The following is a 21127-nucleotide window of genomic DNA, read 5'->3' as shown; positions in this document are numbered from 1 at the left end:
TGGCGCCTGTACACGGTGGCTCTGGATGTTTCTAATCCAGACTCAGTCCACTGCTTCCGCAGGTCCCCCAAGGTCTGGAATCGGTCCTTCTCCACAATCTTCCTCAGGGTCCGGTCACCTCTTCTCGTTGTGCAGCGTTTTCTGCCACACTTTTTCCTTCCCACAGACTTCCCACTGAGGTGCCTTGATACAGCACTCTGGGAACAGCCTATTTCTTTCTGTGTCTGACCCTCTTGCTTGAGGGTGTTAATGATGGTCTTCTGGACAGCTGTCAGGTCGGCAGTCTTACCCATGATTGCGGTTTTGAGTAATGAACCAGGCTGGGAGTTTTTAAAAGCCTCAGGAATCTTTTGCAGGTGTTAATTAGTTGATTAGTTAATTAGTTGATTCAGATGATTAGGTTAATAGCTCGTTTAGAGAACCTTTTCATGATATGTTAATTTTTTGAGATAGGAATTTTGGGTTTTCATGAGCTGTATGCCAAAATCATCAATATTAACCTCTCATTTACACGAAAACCCCGTTTTTATCACAGAAAACGATTATTTCTAAAAACTCCGGCCAAAGTGGATAAATTAGAAAACGCCGTTTTCACGTTGTAGTGTGGACAGTAAAAACGGAGGCTTCGGAGAACGATGACGCATATTTATAGTCATGTGACGAATATTGTACCAATAGATATCTATGTTTACAGCAGTAATTGTGCCTGTGCTATTTACACACTGCTGCTAAAGAGATTTACCTTGTACACTCCTCAAATTACAGTCCTAAAATGATGACGGAATTTACTCACAGTTGCTGTCCTGCAAAACATGACGACAACTGCTTTTCAGATAAAATATGAATGAGCGCGATTTAGACGCGTCAGTGGATGATATTTCCGTAAATTATCCCGCCAGAAGAATTGCGTGAAAACCTATTACATCTGTATAATTTTTGAGGCTTTACGCATGCGCAGTAAGGCGAATTTGATGTTTTTCTACGTTTCAGTGTGGATGAGAAACTTTAGGAAAACGCTTGGAAACGCTAGTGTGGACGGAGAGCGTTTTAAAATTAAAACTCCGTTTTCAAATGTATCCGGATTAATGTAAACGTAGCCTAAAACAATAAAAGGCTTGAACTACTTCAGTTGTGTGTAATGAATCTAAAATATATGAAAGTCTAATGTTTATCAGACATTTTCACAATGTGCTAATTTTTTGAAAAGGACCTGTATTTACAACAAAAAATAATTTATAACTTATTTAGTTAAAAGGCAAATTACTTTCACCCCAAATATAATTAGTTGTAATTTTCTACATTTTAAATTTTTTTGCTTTATCCTAGGTTTTGCCCATTTAAAACACAATAAAATTTGATATGCTCCCTTATACTTTTATATATTTTTATATGTACAAGTCAGAATAAGTATGTTGTTTGAATTTGTACATATATTGTGTTACACTGAATGACAATGTAACATTATTTTAACCAAATTTTGAAAATTTATTCTCCAAAAACATATTTGAAACCTTAAAAGTAGTAGACACTTTACTTACATTTCATGAAATCACTTTTGTAAATTTCTTTTGACATGGACATCTTAATATACTATATATATATATATTAAGATATCCATGTCAAAAGTAATTTACAAAAGTGTTGCCTGGCCGATTCCAAAGCTCACACAGATTTAATAATAAAAGACCTGGGGCCTCATTTATAAAGACTTGCGTAGAAACCATCCTTGATTTTATCTAAGAACTTTTCTGATTTGATCGTAAGAGCGATTCAGAGAAACGAACGTACCACGAAATCCATGCGTACGCCAGTCATTCGGTTATAAATCACAAATGATCGTGGAATTGTGTGCAGCTGAATGTTCCGCCGTCGAAACGCCTCTGCTTAATTAATTAACATATAAAATGAGCTCATTCCTAAAGCAAAAACTCTGTGACAATGGCAAGTAAAAAGGAGTGCAAGAAATCAAATTATAGTGAGGCTGAACTATCTGCAATACCAGGCATTACCACAAGGAAACGGTCGTACGCCAAGCTGGAATCTGACGTGGAGATAAGTACTTTTCCACGTCAAAGACGTTTTTTATAAATCTGTACTTTGACGTGGAGTTGATCGTACGAACACTCTAAGATCAAATCAGTGCGTAAGAAAGTTTTATAAATGAGGCCCCTGGAAATGGCTAAATACTCCACACAAGGAGAAAACACACAGAGAAACAAGAATGTACAAGAAACCCAGACTGAAGACATGAACACCATCAGTGACTAACCAAGAGGTTAAATTCTTAAAGAAAAGAAAGAAAATGAATTGCAGGGGACAAACACAGGAAGTCAGCGCAGAAACAGAACAGGGAATACATTTTAACATAAAAGTCCATACCAAACAAGATGCAAAAGAGATGTGTCTTTAAACTAGATTTAAACAGAGAGTGTGTCTGAACCCTGAATGTTATCAGGAAGGATATTGCAGAATTTGGGAGCCAAATGCAAAAAAAAAAAAAAGCTCTACTTCTTTTAGTGGACTTTTCTTTATCCTTGGTACCTTAGGAAGTGTGATTAATTCTAGCACGATAGAAAACTTATTGATAGAAAACTTCACACAAGCTTCAGTCTGGATCTGGCCTCTTATGAAGATCTGAGATGATTAAACACCTGAAAAGAGATGAAGCCAACTCTTCTTACTTTGCGTCTTTTTTACTCACCAAGACTGCATTTACTTGATCTGAAATACAGTAAAAATTTGAAATATTTTTACTATTTAAAATAACTGTTTTCTATATGAATATATGATCAAATGTAATTGATTGCTGTGATCAAAGCTGCACTTTCAGGATCATTACTCCAGTCTTTCAATGTCACACGATCCTTCAGAAATCATTCTAATATGCTGATTTGCTGCTCAACAAACATTTCTGATTTTTATCAGTGTTGAAAACCATTGTGCAGCCCAATATTTTTGTGGAAACCCTGAAACATTTTATTTTTTCAAATCATTATTATTTATTATTATTATTCATTATTGATCATTATATATTATTTTTTGAATCTTTAAAAGTAATATCCCCTTTTTAAAATCAGGTCATTCTCAGCTTCTTGTGGGTGTGACGAAACACAGACAGAGGCCCCTCCCACGATAGTTGATTGACATGAGCACCTTCCTTTAGCCCCGCCCTCACCGAGCTGAAACAGTCCGACTCCGATCGCCATTGTGTGACTCAGGTGCAGAGGAAGACAAGAATGTCTCAGATTGAGCGATAGAGGTGTTCTGTTATTGGATGTAATAATGAATATAGCAGTCCTCATTTACTCCCGACTTCTGAGCCGCGGAAGACACAGAGGATTAACGTTACTTTCGTTTTTAAAAAGAAAAATGCCAATCCCGATCTACATATGTGTCTATGTTCCTGATGCAGCTTCACCCACAGCAGAAGTGAGTAAAAGGGTTTCTAATGCTTCTTGGCAAACAGCCTTTCTTAAGAATGTGCTTGTTGGCAAGTTACGCCACTAAACACAGCTAAATGCAGCTAAATGCAGCTAAAGTAAACATTACGGCTGATAAAATAATCCCACAGCAAAGAGGGGCGGGGCGAGTGGAGCTCATTTGCATTTAAAGGGACCATGCAATAAAATGAGCTGAATTTTTGCAGAGCTGATTTTGACAAGGTAAAAGGGTGTTTTATTACACTACTATTGAATTTTTTCAACCAAAGTATATTATAAACTTTTCATTAAGACCCTAAAGAATCATATGAACTTGTGGAAAATGGCCATCCCATGACCCCTTTAACAAGCAGTATATGTCTAAAATGTTACTTTAGCAAATGATTACCTACTTAAATGAAATAAAGTAAATGTGTTGCAATTGGCTGAGAAAGTGTTGGCGTGTGTGTTACGCAGTGAATCCTGGCCTACCTCACTGCAAAACCAAAACAGACACATTTTCAGACATTCTGGATGTAAAAGCCGACAGAGTGGGCAGAGGTTATGCAAAGACGAGCCCAGATTTACTGATCAAAGGCGATTTCATCAGAAACACACACATACCTCACCCTACACAGAAGACTTCTTGAAGGGTATTAAAGGTTGTTTGCTCTTTACAGAAAGAAGACTCGTGGAGTCAGTATTACAATCTTAGACAGATGACACACTCCAGCACCGCTTAGAATGAAATACTAGCTTACCACTTACTGAAAACTGACAAAAACATTTCCAACAGTGGTAACGCCAAGTAGCATGAAAAAGATGTGCACTTCAGCATATTTATTAAAAGAGAACTTTAGAATGCTTTGACCCACTTTGAACTTTTTTAATTTCATAAAAAAGTTCATAAATTTCACCTAATTACTTCTATTGTCTTTGAAATATGGTTACTGATATAATAAATAAGAAATAATGTTACTGCTGAATGCACTGAATGTTGTTTTCCTTGAAGTTCTGAGTTTATATCTCAGTTTTGATTTTTTTGCTTGCAATTTTCTCAGAATTGCAAAATATAATTCAGAACCTTAGAATTACAAAAAAGAAAATCTGAATTCTCAGTTCATATCAATTTTCCTTTTGCTTCCAACTGAATCTACATTGACAAAGCATACTAAAATATATTTTTTATTTTATTTTATTTTGAATCTTAAAAAATAAAAGCAATTGTCTCACACTTTCAATTAAATGTTAGTGTAAAATAAATGTCTTTAAGCCGTCTGATCAAAAGAGGTCAAAATCAAGCACACCATATTGCAAAAAGTATGCTTACACTATGCAAAAATAGGGGCTTGAAACAAAAAAACTTCTTTTTTCAAAATCTGATCAGTACAAAGGTCGTTTTTCTTGAAATTCTGAGTTTATATCTGATTTTTTTTTACCTGCAATTTTCTCAGAATTGCAAGATATAATTCAGAACTGTGAGATAAAAAGAATTACAAAAAAGAAAATCTGAATTCTCAGTTCATATCAATTTTCTTTTTGCTTCCAATTGAATCTATATTGACAAGCATACTAAAATATACTTTAATATCATTTTTGTTGAAACTTAAAAATGAAAGCAATTGTCTCACACTTTCAGTTAAATGTTTGCATAAAAGAAATGTCTTGGTTTTAAACCGTCTGATCAAAAGAGGTCAAAATCTAGCACACAATATTGCAAAAAGTATGCTTACACTATGCAAAAATATGGTATAAAATAGGGCTTGAAACTTATTATATATTTTGTTTTTTAAAAATTTGATCAGTACAAATGTAGTTTTTCTTGAATTCTGAGTTTATATCTCAGTTTAGATTTTTTTACTTGCAATTTTCTCAGAATTTGCTTCGAATTGAATCTATATTGACAGCATACTAAAATATACTATAAATTGTCTCAATTTTAGTTAAGTGTTAGTCAAGCACATCATATTGCAAAAAGTATGCTTACACTATACAAAAATAGGGTATAAAATAGGGCTTGAAACTTATAAAATATATTCTTTTTCAAATTTTGAAAATTTGAAAGGTAATTTTTCTTGAGATTATATCTCAGTTTTTTTTTCTGAATTGCAAGATATAATTCAGAATTATATCAGAATTTCTCAGTCCTTCAAATTGAATCTTTAAAATTACGAGTAAGTCAGAATTGCAAGAAAAAAACGGTGAATCCTGCGATATACACTTAGAATTGCGAGAAAGAAAATGCAACCACGTTTTTTATTTTTTCATCCTGGGATGGAAACTTCCACAAATTCCCATACATTAAAGATATTTATTAAACCATTCTCCTACACTACTGAATAGCCGAGTTTGAACAATATAGTCAACACAAACAAATTTGTGCCTCTAAAGACAGAGAAAGATGTAACGGGACACCAAAGTGTTCCTGGAAAGCATTTGCATAATGTGCACAGTATATAAACTAAAAAGCAGTAAGTGTAGCTCTTCAATGTGTGAGTGTGGTCACAGAAGACTGAATCATGTTAGTGTGTTATTCTGATCATAGCCCACATCTCTCTCTCTCTCTCTTACAAACACAGCTGTGTCTCCATCCCTCCCTCAAACTGTCTCACTCGCTCTGGCCAGTCAAATGGCTATTCTTCCCAACTCCCCTAAAGCTCTGTTTACAGTTTTATGTCCTTGTCCCACCCCCCTGTCCCCAGCCATCCCACTGCTCTCGCTTCTTAGTCATCCACGTTTATCCAACACATCCAGCTCTCTAATAATCTCTGAGCTGGGTGGAGAGATTTTGGCAGTGGATGGATACAATAGCAAGGGATTTGGACCAACGCAAGGAAAACGAGGGAATGTTTAGTGAGAGCTAAACAGGAGAGAAAGGAGTTCAGTTTCTCTGTTCATGCATGCTCTCTTCCTCCTCATTCTCTTGGATCTTCGTCCATCTCTCTGTCATGCTCCCATAGGGAGAGTTCACTTGAAATGTTCACCTTTATTTTGCTCCAAATGTCTTTCTTTTTTGGAATTAAAAAGAAATTATAAAGACTTGTACTGGCTATGCTTTTCCATTAACCCTATAAAGTCCAATGTATGACATTTAATGCATAAACTTCTACGGCCTCTAAATGATTAACATTATCAAAACTTTGCTGTTAAAACTTAAGCTGTTGCACACAACACTCCAAAGAATGCATTTCTTACTTAGATTTTTTTGTCTTGTTTCCAGCCAAAATATCAAAAAATTCTTAAATCAAGAAGGATTTTCTAGACAAGTAAACTATTTTTTCTTGTTTTCAGAAAAAACAAGTCAAAATTAAGTGAGTTTTCACTTAGAACAAGCAAAATAATCTGCCAGTGACGAAAGCAAAAAAACTTATTTCAAACAAGATTATTTTTCTTACCCCATTGGCAGATTATTTTGCTTGTTCTACTTATTTTACTTGTTTCAAGCAAAAACGCACTTAATTTTGACTTTCTAAAAACAAGACAATGATTTTTACTCGTCTAGAAAATCCTTATTGATTTAGGAATTTTTTCAATATTTTGGCTGGAAACAAGACAAAAAATCTGAGTAAGAAAAACATATTTTGCAGTGAATATACTGCATGTCTTCTGTTGTCTGATTGTTAGTTTAGACCTTTTAGCAAGTCAAATTTAGTATATGTCATGATCTGGGCTGTGGGGCTTCCCTCAGCCACCTGAGGTCGCTGTTTTCCCTTCCCTGCACTACACTCTCCTAAGTATTCACTCATGTCTTGTCATTAGCACTGATTACACTCACTCCTGCTCACAATTATCTTGTCTATAAGAACTCTCATTTCCCACTACTCTTTCTGGCTGCATTGTCTTTTGTCTTCTATGTACATTTGTGTTCCAGACCTAAGCTCTTGACCTTGTTCCCTGTTTCGTTAAGTTTATGTTAAGTTTTGTGCCGTGTTGGCCTTTTGTTTGTTTGTTTATTGTTTTCTTATTAAAACACCTTTCTCCCTGCATTTGGACCCAGACCTCCTTACTCCCCGCCACGTGACAGTATAATAGTACAAACATTCACCTTCAGCTTGTGCTTCACATGTCGTTTTGCTGAATCTTTACTGATTTTTATAAAGTAAACATAACTAAGATATAGTTAGTATTACTTCAAGATGAACACTTACTGGACTACATACATATTTCATGTTCAAATGTGATTAATGTATTACAAAATATGTATTATATGTATTAAATAAGCGTTTATTTCTTCACCTCTCAATCTTCATTGGATTGCACTGCATTGTATGTTTGGATCATCAAATTAAGCATTTAAATCTCATCTTACTAAGACATTTATAGGCAATGTAGAGTGACGACTGATATTTACATCATTTTATGAAAGTATTCTATTACACTGCTATAAATATCTTATTGATTTACATTATATGCATAATTGTATCTATATATGAGCAATAAGAAAGCCATAAAAGAGCCATGGAAGACTGTTTTGATGGTTAAATTACAAAAAATAAGGGACTGAAGAAAAGTGGTCAACTAATATTTAAGTCTTAATAAGTCTTCTTAAATAATTTGATACTTTTCCCATTTCCTCCATTTAAGCAAATCTGAATAAAAGAATCATTCAGGTTGGTTCTGAGAACTGATTCATTGAATCTATCCGACTATAAAGGTTGATTTGTTCCTGTACTCATTCCTCTCAAGAACTTTTTTGATTGTGCCAAGGAAAACACACATTTTCAATGAATCACTTTTTGGTCAGTACACCATTTTTATAAATAACAAAATCTTGGTACCTTCCTCAAACATTATGCGGGTTTGGAACAACATGAGGGTGAGTAAATGAGACAGAATCTTATTTTTCAATGAACATATAAATTGACAACTGATATTTACATAATTTTACAAAAGTATTCTATTACACTGCTATAAAAGATCTTATTGATTTACATTGTAGGCATAATTGTATCTATATGAGCAATAAAAAAGCCAATTACAATAAATAAGGGACTGAAGAAAAGTGGTCAACTAATATGTAAGCCTTAATAAGTCCCATTTCCTCCATTGAAGCAGATCGTCATTTTGTCAAAGAATCATTCAGATTCATTGAATCTATCCAACTATAAAGGTTGATTTGTTCCTGTACTCATTCCTCTCAAGAACCTTTTTGATTGTGCCAAGGAAAACACACATTTTCAATGAATCACTTTTTGGTCTGTAGACCATTTTCAATGAATAACAAAACCTTGGTCCCTTCCTCAAACATTATACGGGTTTGGAACGGAACGAGGGTGAGTAAATGAGACAGAATTCTATTTTTCAAAGAATTTTTTCTTAAAAATGTCCCTTAAACCCCTCTGAGAGCAAGCCAAATCATACACAGAACTGCACAGCAGCGCCATGCAGGAACAATTACTGCGCACACACACAGTCACATAATGATCTTTAGCGTTGAGCCTGCCAAAAAATGATCTCCCAGGGACAACAAAACAAAAGCATGCTCACCATACAGCCAAACCCCTAGTGCCCCGTCCAACAATAGCTCACATATCTGCTGGAAACTACAACACTTTTACTTCTAATAAATCGGAGCATGTTCTAATACCTCCTACACCAGCAAAAAACACACAGTCCCAGTGTCGCCTTGTCACACCGAGGCCTCTTTCGCAACAGCTCATGGCCTGAATACCCCTGAGGGCTGTTGTTTTCATTTCATTTCTACATAAAAGCAGAGTTAGAAGTGAGTGTAAACAGAGGGATGAATGAGCGTCATTTCAGTGTAACTGAATTCTTAGGCTGAACTCTTCCTGATACTGAACCCTGTAGGATATCAGGACTGTCCCATACTCAACTTTGTCCAGTATTGACCCCAGCCTCTGCATGCTGCTTAGCTGTGTCCAATACTGAACTGCATCTCATACTGAACTCTGTCTGATAAAGAAATGTTATAGCTTTAAGACATGCATTTGACTCACACCTATTGACACACTTACCCTCAAACCATAAAACACTCAGTTTCATTGTGTCACACCTTCATCTCTGTTCTAGCTTGTACTTTTCCAAGTCTTTTGGGAAGTGTGTATTGGCGCTCTTCATGTTACACGATCTCCTCTGAATGAATCACTTGCGCTCAGGCATTCCTCAATCATAAGTCACTTTGGATAAAAGCATTTGCTAAATCAATAAATCACTTTGCATATGCTGAATTAATAAATCATTTGGTTTAATTACACTTAAACACTGAAGTGATCTGCAGTTCAAAGCAAACATTCTACAGTCATGTACGCAACAGAATGTGCCAAACCTTATATCTGTACTCTACTGTATTTCATTTCACTTTGTTGTTGAAACTATCTGGCGCCCATTGCATTATAAGGTTTGGAGTAACAACATGCAATCAATACACAATCCTTTCTCCTTCTGTAAAACTATTCCTTTTAAAATCACAGAAGCTTTTCCTCATCTTGAAATGATTTACTGAATATGGCTGGAAGCAGGAGGGAGATCATAAATATTCTTAGAATCATGATGAGAAAAAGCTCAGTGATAAAAGATTCGCTTCTATAGATATAAACAACACTTCAGCTAACTCATTAGCAGCAATTCATCAGCAAATAACTTTAAACAAGAGTTAAAGATCTACGCCTCTAGAGATCCAAGTCAAGACTCTATATTCAATTTTCTAAACTCATTCAAGTGTGTAAACTTAGTATTCGTGATTATAAATTCAAATTTAATGCTCTAAACTCATGATTATAGATTTACCACTTAATACTTAGGGGTTTTAGATTCAACGCTCTGCACTGAAGTTTAAAAATTCTAAACACAAGATCAAGGGTCCTCAACTAAATATTTAAAATTATAAACTCATTGTAAATTCAGTTTTCAAATATTTAAGATCACCGTTCATAATTTTAAATTTAAGATTCAACCCTTAAAGTTCAAGACTCTAAACTCAAAATTTTGAAGTCAGAAGTCAAGATTCTGTACTTGATTCAAGATTCTACACTTAGCATTAACAATTGAAGATTCTAAACTCAAGATGAAGGCTTTAAACCCATGATAGTAAATTCATGATTCTAAATTCAGTCACAGGTTTTATACTCAAAAGTCAAGACTCTGAACTCATTCAGATTCTAACTGAAGAATCTAATCTCAAGATTAAGGGTCCTTAATCAATATCAATGACTCTAAATCAAAATTCAAGGTTCTAAATTCCAAATACAAGGTTCTAAACTCAAAAACTCAGGTTTGAAGATTATAAACTCAAATCTCAAATTATATCAAACTCAAGATTAAGGGTCCTAAGATTAGAAACTCAAATTTACAAATACAGGTTTTAAGGTACTCAAATTCAGTATTCATAATTTTAAATTTAAGATTCTACACTCAAGATTTAAGGTTCTAAACTCAAATCAAGATTTTGAAGTCATGATTCAAGATTACACTCAGCATTCAAAACTGAAGATTCTAAACTCAAGATGAAGGTTTTAAACTCATGATTTTAAATTCAAGATGTAGGTGTCTAAACTCAGGATTCACTATTCTAAATTTAAATTCAAACTTCTAAATTCAAATTTCTAACCTACATTCTATACTTAGTATTAGGATTCTAGATCTAAGCTTCTATACGTTTCAAGATTTAATGTTTTAAACTCAAGATTTAAATGTGTAAAAAACAAGTTTTTACACTCAAGATGCAAAGTTCTAAACTCAAAATCAAGCTGAACTAAATATTCATGGTTCTAAATGTAAGAACCAAGAATTTAAACTCAAGATTTAATATTCTAAACTAAAGATTCAGGGTTCTAACGTAAGAATAAAGATTCTAAACCAAGATTCTACACTCAAGAGAGAGGGTCCTTAACTCAATATTGAAGATTCTAAACTCATGATTGTAAATTCAAGATTTAAGTGTCTAAACTCAATATTCACAATTCTAAATTTAAATTCAAACTTTTAAATTCAAATCTCTAACCTCATGATTCTATATTCTATAGTATTTAGGATTCTAGATTTAAACTTCTATACGTTTTAAGATTTAATGTTTTAAACTGAAGATTTAAGTGTGTAAAAAAAACAGGTTTCATAATTCTAAATTTAAGGTTTTACACTTAAGATTTAAAGTTCTAAACTCAAAATTCAAGCTTAACTAAATATTTATGGTGCTAAATGTAAGAACTCAAGTTTCAATATTCTAAACTAAAGATTTAGCGTTCTTAGTAAGAATCAAGATTCTAAGTTCAAGATTTAAGTGTCTAAACTCAACATTCACAATTCTAAATTTAAATTCAAACTTTTAAATTCAAATCTCTAACCTCATGATTCTATATTCTAGTATTTAGGATTGTAGATTTAAACTTCTATACGTTTTAAGATTTAATGTTTTAAACTCAAGATTTAAGTGTGTAAAAAACAGGTTTCATAATTCTAAATTTAAGGTTTTACACTCAAGATTCATAGTTCTAAACTCAAAAATCAAGCTAAACTAAATATTTATTAAATATTTATAAACTATATTATTCATGGTTCTAAATGTAAGAACCAAGATTTTAAACTCAAGATTCAATATTCTAAACCAAAGATTCAGGGTTCTAACGTAAGAATCAAGATTCTACACAGTGAGGGTCCTTAACATAGGATTAAAGATTCTAAACTCAAGATTGTAAATTCATGTATTTTACCTCAGTATTCACAATTATAAATACAAATTCAGGATTCTAAATTCTAAACAAGGTTCTACACTCAAGACTCAACATTATAAACTAAGGAATCAGGGTTCTACATTCAAGAACAAGGATCTAAAACTAAGATTTAAGGTCCTGTCCTAATGATTTGTGGTTGTCTGGCCATCTGTCAGAGAGGGGTTCCTGCACACTTGAGTCTCTCCGTTGTGGGCCAGACGGCTCTCTCTCTCCCCAACAGTAGATTGGGTGTCACTTCAGTTACGTCTGTCCTCACTTCCCCCTTTTTCAAGCCTCTCACTTACTATTCAGGCCTTTCTTCCTCCATTCAGGTCTTTCTCCTCTCATTCACAGAGCCTTTCATCCCATCCATCCATCCATCCCGAACAGCAGCATTTTTCATTCGGTTGCTATGACTCCCTAACCTCTGTCCTCTCTGACTCCACCTCCCTCATCCAATTTCCCGTCTATAAGTCCCTCTTTCTCTTTCTCTCCTCTCTCTGTATTGTTGATTTATAGTGGCGGTCTGGTACGTGTGTACGGTCTCGGTGACTTTTATATCGGCCCGTCACACATTCCTCTGTTTTTAACTCTGTGTTTCTCTTTAACTTCTCTTTCTCGATACTTTTCCCTCACAAAGAGTCTTTGCTTGTACAGTAATACCCATGACCCCTGCGGTCACCCTCCTCCTCTCTTCATTCATTCTACATCTACTTTGTCTTCTTATGGCTCAGGTCATTTACAGCCTCTCAAAAACTCCTTTATTCTTGCTTATCTACTAGTTCTGAGCTTTCTTAGAATTACTAAGTGTTTAAGGCCATGCCAGTCTAAAAGGAATCCGTGCACATTTTTCACATTTTCTACGCTGATTGTGAAGGAAAATCTGCAGAATGAATTTAAAGATGGTGAAACTTGTTGAACAGACTTGGAAAAACTCTTCCAACATATTTAAAATGTAAAAAAAAAAAAAGCATTGCTGCTTTAGATTTTAAATAAAAAAAAGGGCATCTAAGGCATTTTGGAACAGACTTTATGTCTGAAACACATCTACAGTACAAAGTAAAGTGACATTAAAGACATCTATAATGTCCTACATAAAAAAAAATAATCCATAAAAATATTGGGCAGCACAATGGTTTTCAACACCGATAATAATTTCTTAAGCAGCAAATCAGCATTTTAGAATGATTTATGAATTATGTGACACTGAAGAATTTTACATTTAAGTTTCTACAATCAAGAGTTAAGGTTCTAAAATCAAATCAAGATTCTGAAGTCATGATTCAAGATTCTGTATTCAAGAATCAAGATTCTACACTCAGCATTCAAAACTGAAGATTCTAAACTCATGATTGTAAATTCAAGATTTAAGTGTCTAAACTGCAGTATTCACCATTTTAAATTTATATTTAAGTTAAGTTTCTAAATTAAAGTCTGTAACCTCATGATTCTACATTCTATACTTAGCATTTAGGATTCTAGATTGAAACTTTAGTAAAACTTGTGCTTATGTAAAAAAAAAAAAGCATTGCTGCTTTAGATTTTAGGTAAAAAAAAAAGCATCTAAGGCATTTTGGAACAAACTTTATGTCTGAAAAACATCTACAGTACAAAGTAAAGTGACATTAAAGACATTTATAATGTCCTACTTTTAAAAAAATCCCTAAAATATTGGGCAGCACAACGGTTTTCAAAACTGATGATAAATTCTTGAGCAGCAAATCAGCATATTAGAATGATTTCTGAAGGCTTTTGTGACACTGAAGAATTTTACATGTAAGATTCTACAATCATGATTTAAGATTCTAAACTCAGTATTTATGATTCTAAATTTAAATTCAAACTTCTAAATTTAAATCTCTAACCTCATGATTCTGCATTCTATACTTTGAATTTAGGATTCTAGATTGAAACTTTAGTAAAACTTTTGCTGCTTTAGATTTTAGGTAAAAAAGGCCTCTTAGGCATTTTGGACAAGACTTCAGTACAAAGAAAAGTGACATTAAAAGATACTAAATCTGTAATGTCCTACTTTTAAAAAATCCATAAAAATATTGCGCAGCACAACGGTTTTCAACAATGATAAATTTGTGAGCAGCAAATCAGCATATTAGAATGATTTCTGAAGCATCATGTGACACTGAAGACTGGAGTAATGATGCTGAAAATTCAGCTTTGATCACAGCAATACATTACATTTGAACATAAATTCACATAGAAAATAGCTATTTTAAATAGTAAAAATATTTCACATTTTTTGCTTTATTTTGGATTAAATAAATGCAGCCTTGTTGAGCAGAAAATCGTGCCAACCTCAAGCTTTTAAACTGTACACTCTTAAAAATAAAGGTGCTCCACGATGCCATAGAAGAACTTTTTTGTCTGAATGGTTCCATAAAGAACCTTTAACATCAGAAGAACCTTTCTGTTTCACAAAAGGTTCTTTGCGGAGAAAGAAGGTTCTTCAGATTATGAAAAGGTAAGAAAGAGATGATTCTTTAAAGAACCTTTGACTGAATGGTTCTTTGTGGAACCAAAAATGGTTTTTCTATGGCATCCCTGTGAAGAACCTTTTAAAGCACCTTTATTTTTAAGAGTGTAAGATATACCTTAAAATATGTTCTAAATAGACAGCACACTATCTTTTAGAACAGAGCTCAAGAGCAAAACAACACAGTCTGAGCATGAAAAACTAAGTGAAAATAGGTAAATGGAAAATGTTATGTGAGCAGATTTCCAGTACACTCAATTATTAGACAATAAACTGCAAGTTCTGCTCCACAATGGCAGAGAAATAAGTACCAGGGTAATATTCCACCACACCTCTGTTATTGCTTCTTTTTTCCCCTTTACACCCCTTCAATTTCCGTTTCTAACCTTCTGTGAAAGGCTCCCAGTCATACACGCGTCCCATAAACTCTTGATTGTTGAACGCTGCACACTGCTCTGCCCTGGAGTTTACTGGAGCACCTGGACAAGCCTGCAAGGAGAGAGAGGGAGAGACTTAGGTTATAGTAGCTCACTTTGACAAGCGAGACAATGTGTGTGTGTGTGTGTGTGTGTGTGTGTGTGTGTGTGCTTTGGGTCAACCTGTGACAGTGAGAAACATAGTTGCCATATGGAAATAATGGTGAACCTGGAAACACTCACATAAATCTCCAGAGAGAGAGAGAGAGACAGACGGTTGGCCAATGTTTACAGAGTCAGACCAGACAAGAGCCCAGAAGAAGACCACTCAAGATGACACACATTTTAAGGAATGAAAAATTGGCAAACCACTAGGGCTAGGATTTTTTTATGAAGTAAAAGTTATTTTAGTGTAATCGTACAAACATCCACCTTCAGCTTGTGCGTCAGATGTCTTTTTGCTGTCATATCTTTTAACTTTCATAAAGTTAAATACAAGAATGATTAGTAATATTTCCAGATTAACACTTAACACATGGACTGAAGCCGCTTGGCTTTACTTGATTCTCAATTAATCTTTTTTTTTTTTTTTTTATCAGTGAATCTCAAATCTGATCATCAGGATCTTTTGAGGAACGTTTGTTTCCAGCCAAAAAAATCTAAAAATTCTTAAATCAAGAAGGTAAAAAACAAGTAAAAATAATTTTCTAGTTTTCAGAACAAACAAGTCAAAATTAAGTGAATTTTTGCTTGAAAAAAAAAAAAAAGGGAAAATAATCTGACAATGGTGTAAGAAAAATAATCTTGTTTTGTTTAAAATAAAAAATTTTTGCTTACTTGTCTAGAAAATCCTTCTTGATTCAAGAATTTTTAAATATTTTGGTTGGAAACAAGATAAAACAATCTAAGTAAGAAAAACATTTTTTGCAGTGTGTTTATTTGTTCATCTCTCAGTCACCATTGGATTGCACTGAATTATATGTTTAGATCAGTTAAATATCATCATACTAAGACTTATTACTGGAGATATAGAGTGATCACTGATATTTAGATCATTTCATCGCTAAATCTGCTACTGTTATAAAGTTCTCATTGATTTATATTACAAGCAAAGGAATTTCAAATTACTTTTTGTTCATGGGTCAAAGACGAAAAAGGCTTTAAGCATAAAAACAATAAGTGTATTACTGCTTTAAATTGATTTTTTTTTTTGTTGTACTGAGCAAAAAAATAAATATCAAACATTTTTCCATATTTTACAGAAGACACCCACTCAAAAGTCATTAAGTGTAACAATCTTTTCAGGCATATTTACAACAAAAATCAATTTATGACACATTAAAAGACAAATTATTTTCACCCCAAATACTAATTAGTTGTAGTTCTATGTTTTTATAATTTGCCATTATTCTCAGTTTTTACCATTTGTCAGTAAGAACTGTTTATGTTTTTAAAACACAATCAAATTTAATTTGCTAAAACTTCCAACTGTAAATATATCAAAACTTAATTTTTGATTAGTAATATGCATTGCTAAGAACTTCATTTGGACAGCTTTTAAGGCGATTTTCTCAATATTTAGATTTTGTGCACCCTCAGATTCCAGATTTTCAAATAGTTGAAATTATAAACAATTTCAATAAAATTGACCCTCGTGTCTGTTTTGTGGTCCAGGGTCACAATAAATAAATAAATAAATAAATCATAAAAATAAATCAATTATAAAAAATAATAAAAATGATAAAAACACACAATAAAATAACTAAAATACTAAAATGTAATATGCTCCCTTTTTCTTTTATATATTTTAATATGTACAAGTCAGAATAAGCATGTTGTTTGAATTTGTACATAAATATTGTTACACTGAATGACAATGTACATTATTATTAACCAAACTTTGATTCTCCAAAAACATATTTGAAACCTTAAAAGTAGACACTTTACTTACATATAATGTGCTTTCTATGAACATAAAATCACTTTTGTAAATTTCTTTTGACATGGATAACTTAACGTCTTTGATCCTTATAGAAATATCAGCATCTGCAGCAAATTGCACATTTTTGCTTGGTTTGAGTCTGTGAATAAAAGCTGTTTTTGTTTCTCCAAATGTTCAAATGTTTAAATTTCTGACTACTATTTAACATCTTTACAGGGTTAAAAAGCAAAATTGTTAAGTGGAAATGTTACCACAATTGATCAATTCCTTACTATCCCCAAACCACAGACCAGACAGAACGGGACATCAGGATAAAAACATATGTCATCATAAATCAGACCCATATCAGCTTTGAGAGTGCTAGAGAACAGCTCTAGTTTGGGCCAGATGCTCGTCTCAAGATCTTCCACGTGTTCGTTCACGATGCCAATGACATCAGGAAACACTGCTCATTTTCTCTTGCTTTTTTCCTCTTCCTGTCTTGAACACGAACCATCCTCAGAGGGATGTGCAGGACACTAAAGACAGGCAGAGACAGCTGCGGACGGTAATGGGAGTCAAATGAAAGAGTCAGGGGGTCATCGAGGTGTCATTTCACCTCACAGACCACTGCACACAGCGGCACCCATTAATGCACAGCAAACACACTGCGGCTCTCCACAAACCAGCCCTAAATATTTACAACAGCTCTGAGTGTGTTTGCACAGGAAAACTTCTGCTCCGTTTATTCTAGGGGTTTAGTGCTCAAACTCACATTTGTTGATTTACTTGAATTAATTAGTGGTTTGGGTGCTTACGGCATAAGTTACAATGTTTGGATACGTACATATATACATACGTTTAGTTAGGCTACATCAATGCTGATGGATATTTATAAACAGTCAGAATATGGGCTGAGTTTTCAAGTGTTTGAAATTTCCTGAACCGTTTAAAATCAACTGAATTAATGATTGTAAACAACAAGGATATAAAGAGTAGACAATATTATGAAACTAAAACTAAAACCATAAAAAACATCTGTTACTTCTTTCCAAATAAATGGCAAAAAATAATATAAAATATTTTTTTAAAATGTATTTTATTTCAAACTTTTAAACTATTTAAAAAAAGACCAGAAAACCAGTCTTAAGTAGCACAAGTATATTTGTAGCAACAGCCAACAAATACATTGTATGAGTCAAAATGATCCACTTTTCTTTTATGCCAAAAATCATTAGTATATTAAGTAAAGATCATGTTCCATGAAGATATTTTGTATTTATTGAACATTTTTTGTAAATTTAATTTTTGATTAGTAAAATGCATGGCTAAGAACTTAATTTGGACAGATTTAACGGCAATTTTCTCAATATTATGATTTTTTTGCACCCTCAGATTGCAGATTTTCAAATAGTTGACATAAGCAATTTCAATAAACTGACCCTCATGTCTAAACTAATAAAAATGACAAAAACACACAACAAAATTAACTAAAATACTTAAATATAACTAAAAGTAAAATGAAACGATGAATAGTGTCTCAATTACAATAACAGTAGTGGAGATATTTAGGAAAATGTTCATGCTGTTCAAGAAAGCCCTTACAAATAAGAAATATACTGTAAGTTGAATATAAGTAAAGTTCAAGTATGTTTTCAAGTATGCCTTATGTTGTATGCATACTAATATTAGTGTACAGTACTTCTAAGTGTATTACTATTTCAGTACTTGGGACTAAATTGGACCAGTTTTTAATTAACAAAATTGTACGTTTACACTTTATTTTAAGGTGTCCTTGTTGCAGCTCAATTATACATTTAAGTACTGAGTAATATTAATGAACTACATGTACTTACTATATGGTTAGGGTTAGGGTTAGGATTAGGGTTTGGTTTAGGATTACTTGCATGCAATTATGCATAATTAATTGCTATTATAATAGAAAGCACATGCAACGTGTAACAAGGACACCTTAAAATAAAGTGTTACCAAATATACTTTTAAGTGTATTTAAGTGTAACAGCAGTTAAACTAGTTTTTTATCAACTATACTAAAACTTGAATGATTGCTTTCAGCTATAATAACTAGTCCACAATAAATAAAAAACTCCATCTCACATTAAAATCCAGCCACATGTTTGTTTAGAGATGTTTTGACTTGTAAACGGTGCTTGATCTGCACAGATTTTGATTCAGACCAGACCACTTTTTCCACAGAATAAAGCATTAATAGGGATTACACATGGTTTGAAGTTAAAATTTAATTTAAGTTGACTATTCTTTTAAAGAATTACTTATAAAAACACAAAACTAGGCATACAAAAATTAAAAGAGGCAAAAGCATCTGTGAGATCTGACTCAAAGGAGGATTTAACTTGCTAACAGAGCAGAAGAACAACACAGACGTGATATATAGTTGAAATGTACCAGTCAAAAAGTTCAGAAGAGTTCCTGTAATGAAGCTAGAACTCAAGCTGAGAGACGGAGAGCTAATGCTTTACTGCCTTTCCTTAGGCCACATTCACTTCCTCGTTAATAGGGCCACTGTCAAACAGGGGCACACACGGGTCAGACCGCATCAGCACACACACACACACACACACACACACACACACACACACACACACACACACAAACGGACAGCTCGATGGGATCTTATTACAGGAGAAGCTGAGTGCTTATAAGCTCAGTGGGAAATCAGAGTGTAGCAATACACACACACACACACACACACACACACACACACACGTGAATGAATGTATGGCTGGCTCCGATTCATCCATAGTGGATGAATGTGGTGAGAGCTCAAGATTTTCTCACACATGTTGCGAACAGTAATGGCACAACAGCTGTCACTCACTCACTCACTCACTCACTCACTCACTCACTCACTCACTCACTCACTCACTCACTCACTCACTCACTCACTCACTCACTCACTCACTCACTCACTTTCTCCACACACAACTTTTCTCTTTCTCTTTCTCTCTGAATACCTCATTCTTTTGTTTGTCTCTGTGTCCAGCTAACAAAAGCAGTTGGTCAGTGTAAACAGATTTAACAAAGCAGCATGCTGAAACACGCACACACACTCTTCAGGAGAGGTGCTTGAGAAAACAAGAAACAAAAACACCTGAGTAGACACAGATGCACACAAAGACATTCCCGTGTGCTCTCCATGTGCGTTTGTAAAAGGAAAATTGATGCATAACAGATCCAGGAGCTTTTTTCTAACAATATCAAGATTTTAGGTTAAAATGCTGTTTAAAAGAGTTTGAGATGCACAAAACTTATAGCCAATGTTCAGATGTTGTGGTTGTGAAGGTGTATGGGCTGATTGTTCAAAGGTTACTTACTGGCTTCAAAGTCAAAAAAGCCCTAAAATCTGATGTAGAAATTGTTGCAGGATGAGTTTCACAACAGAGTTGAATTCTTGGCCAATAAGCTTGATCGGTTGTAGAAATAAGAGCAAAATTAAAAGTAATAGTGATGCTTGACTAGGCAAGAATATTAAGTAAAGTTCATGTTCCATGAAGATATTTAGTAAATTTATTTTTTGATTAGTAATATGCATTACTAAAAACTTCAGTTGGACAACTTTAAAGTAGATTTTTTTAATATTTATTTTTTTATACCCTCAGATTCCAGATTTTCAAATAGTTATTTGTAAATAGTATCTCAGCCTACACATATCAATGGAAAGCTTATTTACTCAGCTTGATGTATAGATACAATTATACAATCATACAATTATAAACAATTTCAATAAATTGACCCTCATGTCTGGTTTTGTGGTCCAGGGTCACATATAAAAAAAAAAAAAAGAATAAAAATGACAAAAACACATGACAAAATTAACTAAAATACTTAAATATAACTAAACGTAAAATGAAAATAATAACTATAAAACATAATAGTGTCTGAATTACAATAACACTTGTGGATATATTTAGCAAAATGTTCAGGCTGTTCAAAAAGCTTTTACAAATAAGAACTATTCTGTAAGTTCATTTAATTAACTGAATTGAAGTAAAGTTCAAGCATGTTTTTGGCATGATTTGAATTCTTAACAGTATTAGTGATGCTTGACTAAGCAAACACCACCAACTAGATTATACACAAGCTCTGTGTATGAGAACGAGGGTTTGAGCATGTGGGGTTCATTTGTGCAGCGCAGAAAGAATGTGGGCTATACACTTCTGTCTTTGTGTCCA

General features: G+C 33.6%; 1 protein-coding gene across 2 annotated transcripts in view; it reads right to left on the bottom strand.

Annotated features, from left to right (window-relative positions):
* The window catches only part of adamtsl4 (ADAMTS-like 4), a 73083-nt gene that overhangs the window by 28658 nt on the left and 23298 nt on the right, over window positions 1–21127 (bottom strand). For both annotated transcript variants that reach the window (XM_073846695.1, XM_073846696.1), the window contains exon 5: window positions 14963–15065. In XM_073846695.1, coding sequence (XP_073702796.1) covers window positions 14963–15065 — 103 coding nt within the window. The remainder of the gene's footprint in view (window positions 1–14962; window positions 15066–21127) is intronic.

This window comes from Garra rufa, chromosome 9 (assembly GCF_049309525.1).
Source record: "Garra rufa chromosome 9, GarRuf1.0, whole genome shotgun sequence".
Taxonomy (NCBI): Eukaryota; Metazoa; Chordata; class Actinopteri; order Cypriniformes; family Cyprinidae; genus Garra; species Garra rufa.
The sequence above is the reverse complement of the archived record's forward strand: the minus strand, read 5'-3'. Positions and strand labels throughout refer to the sequence as shown.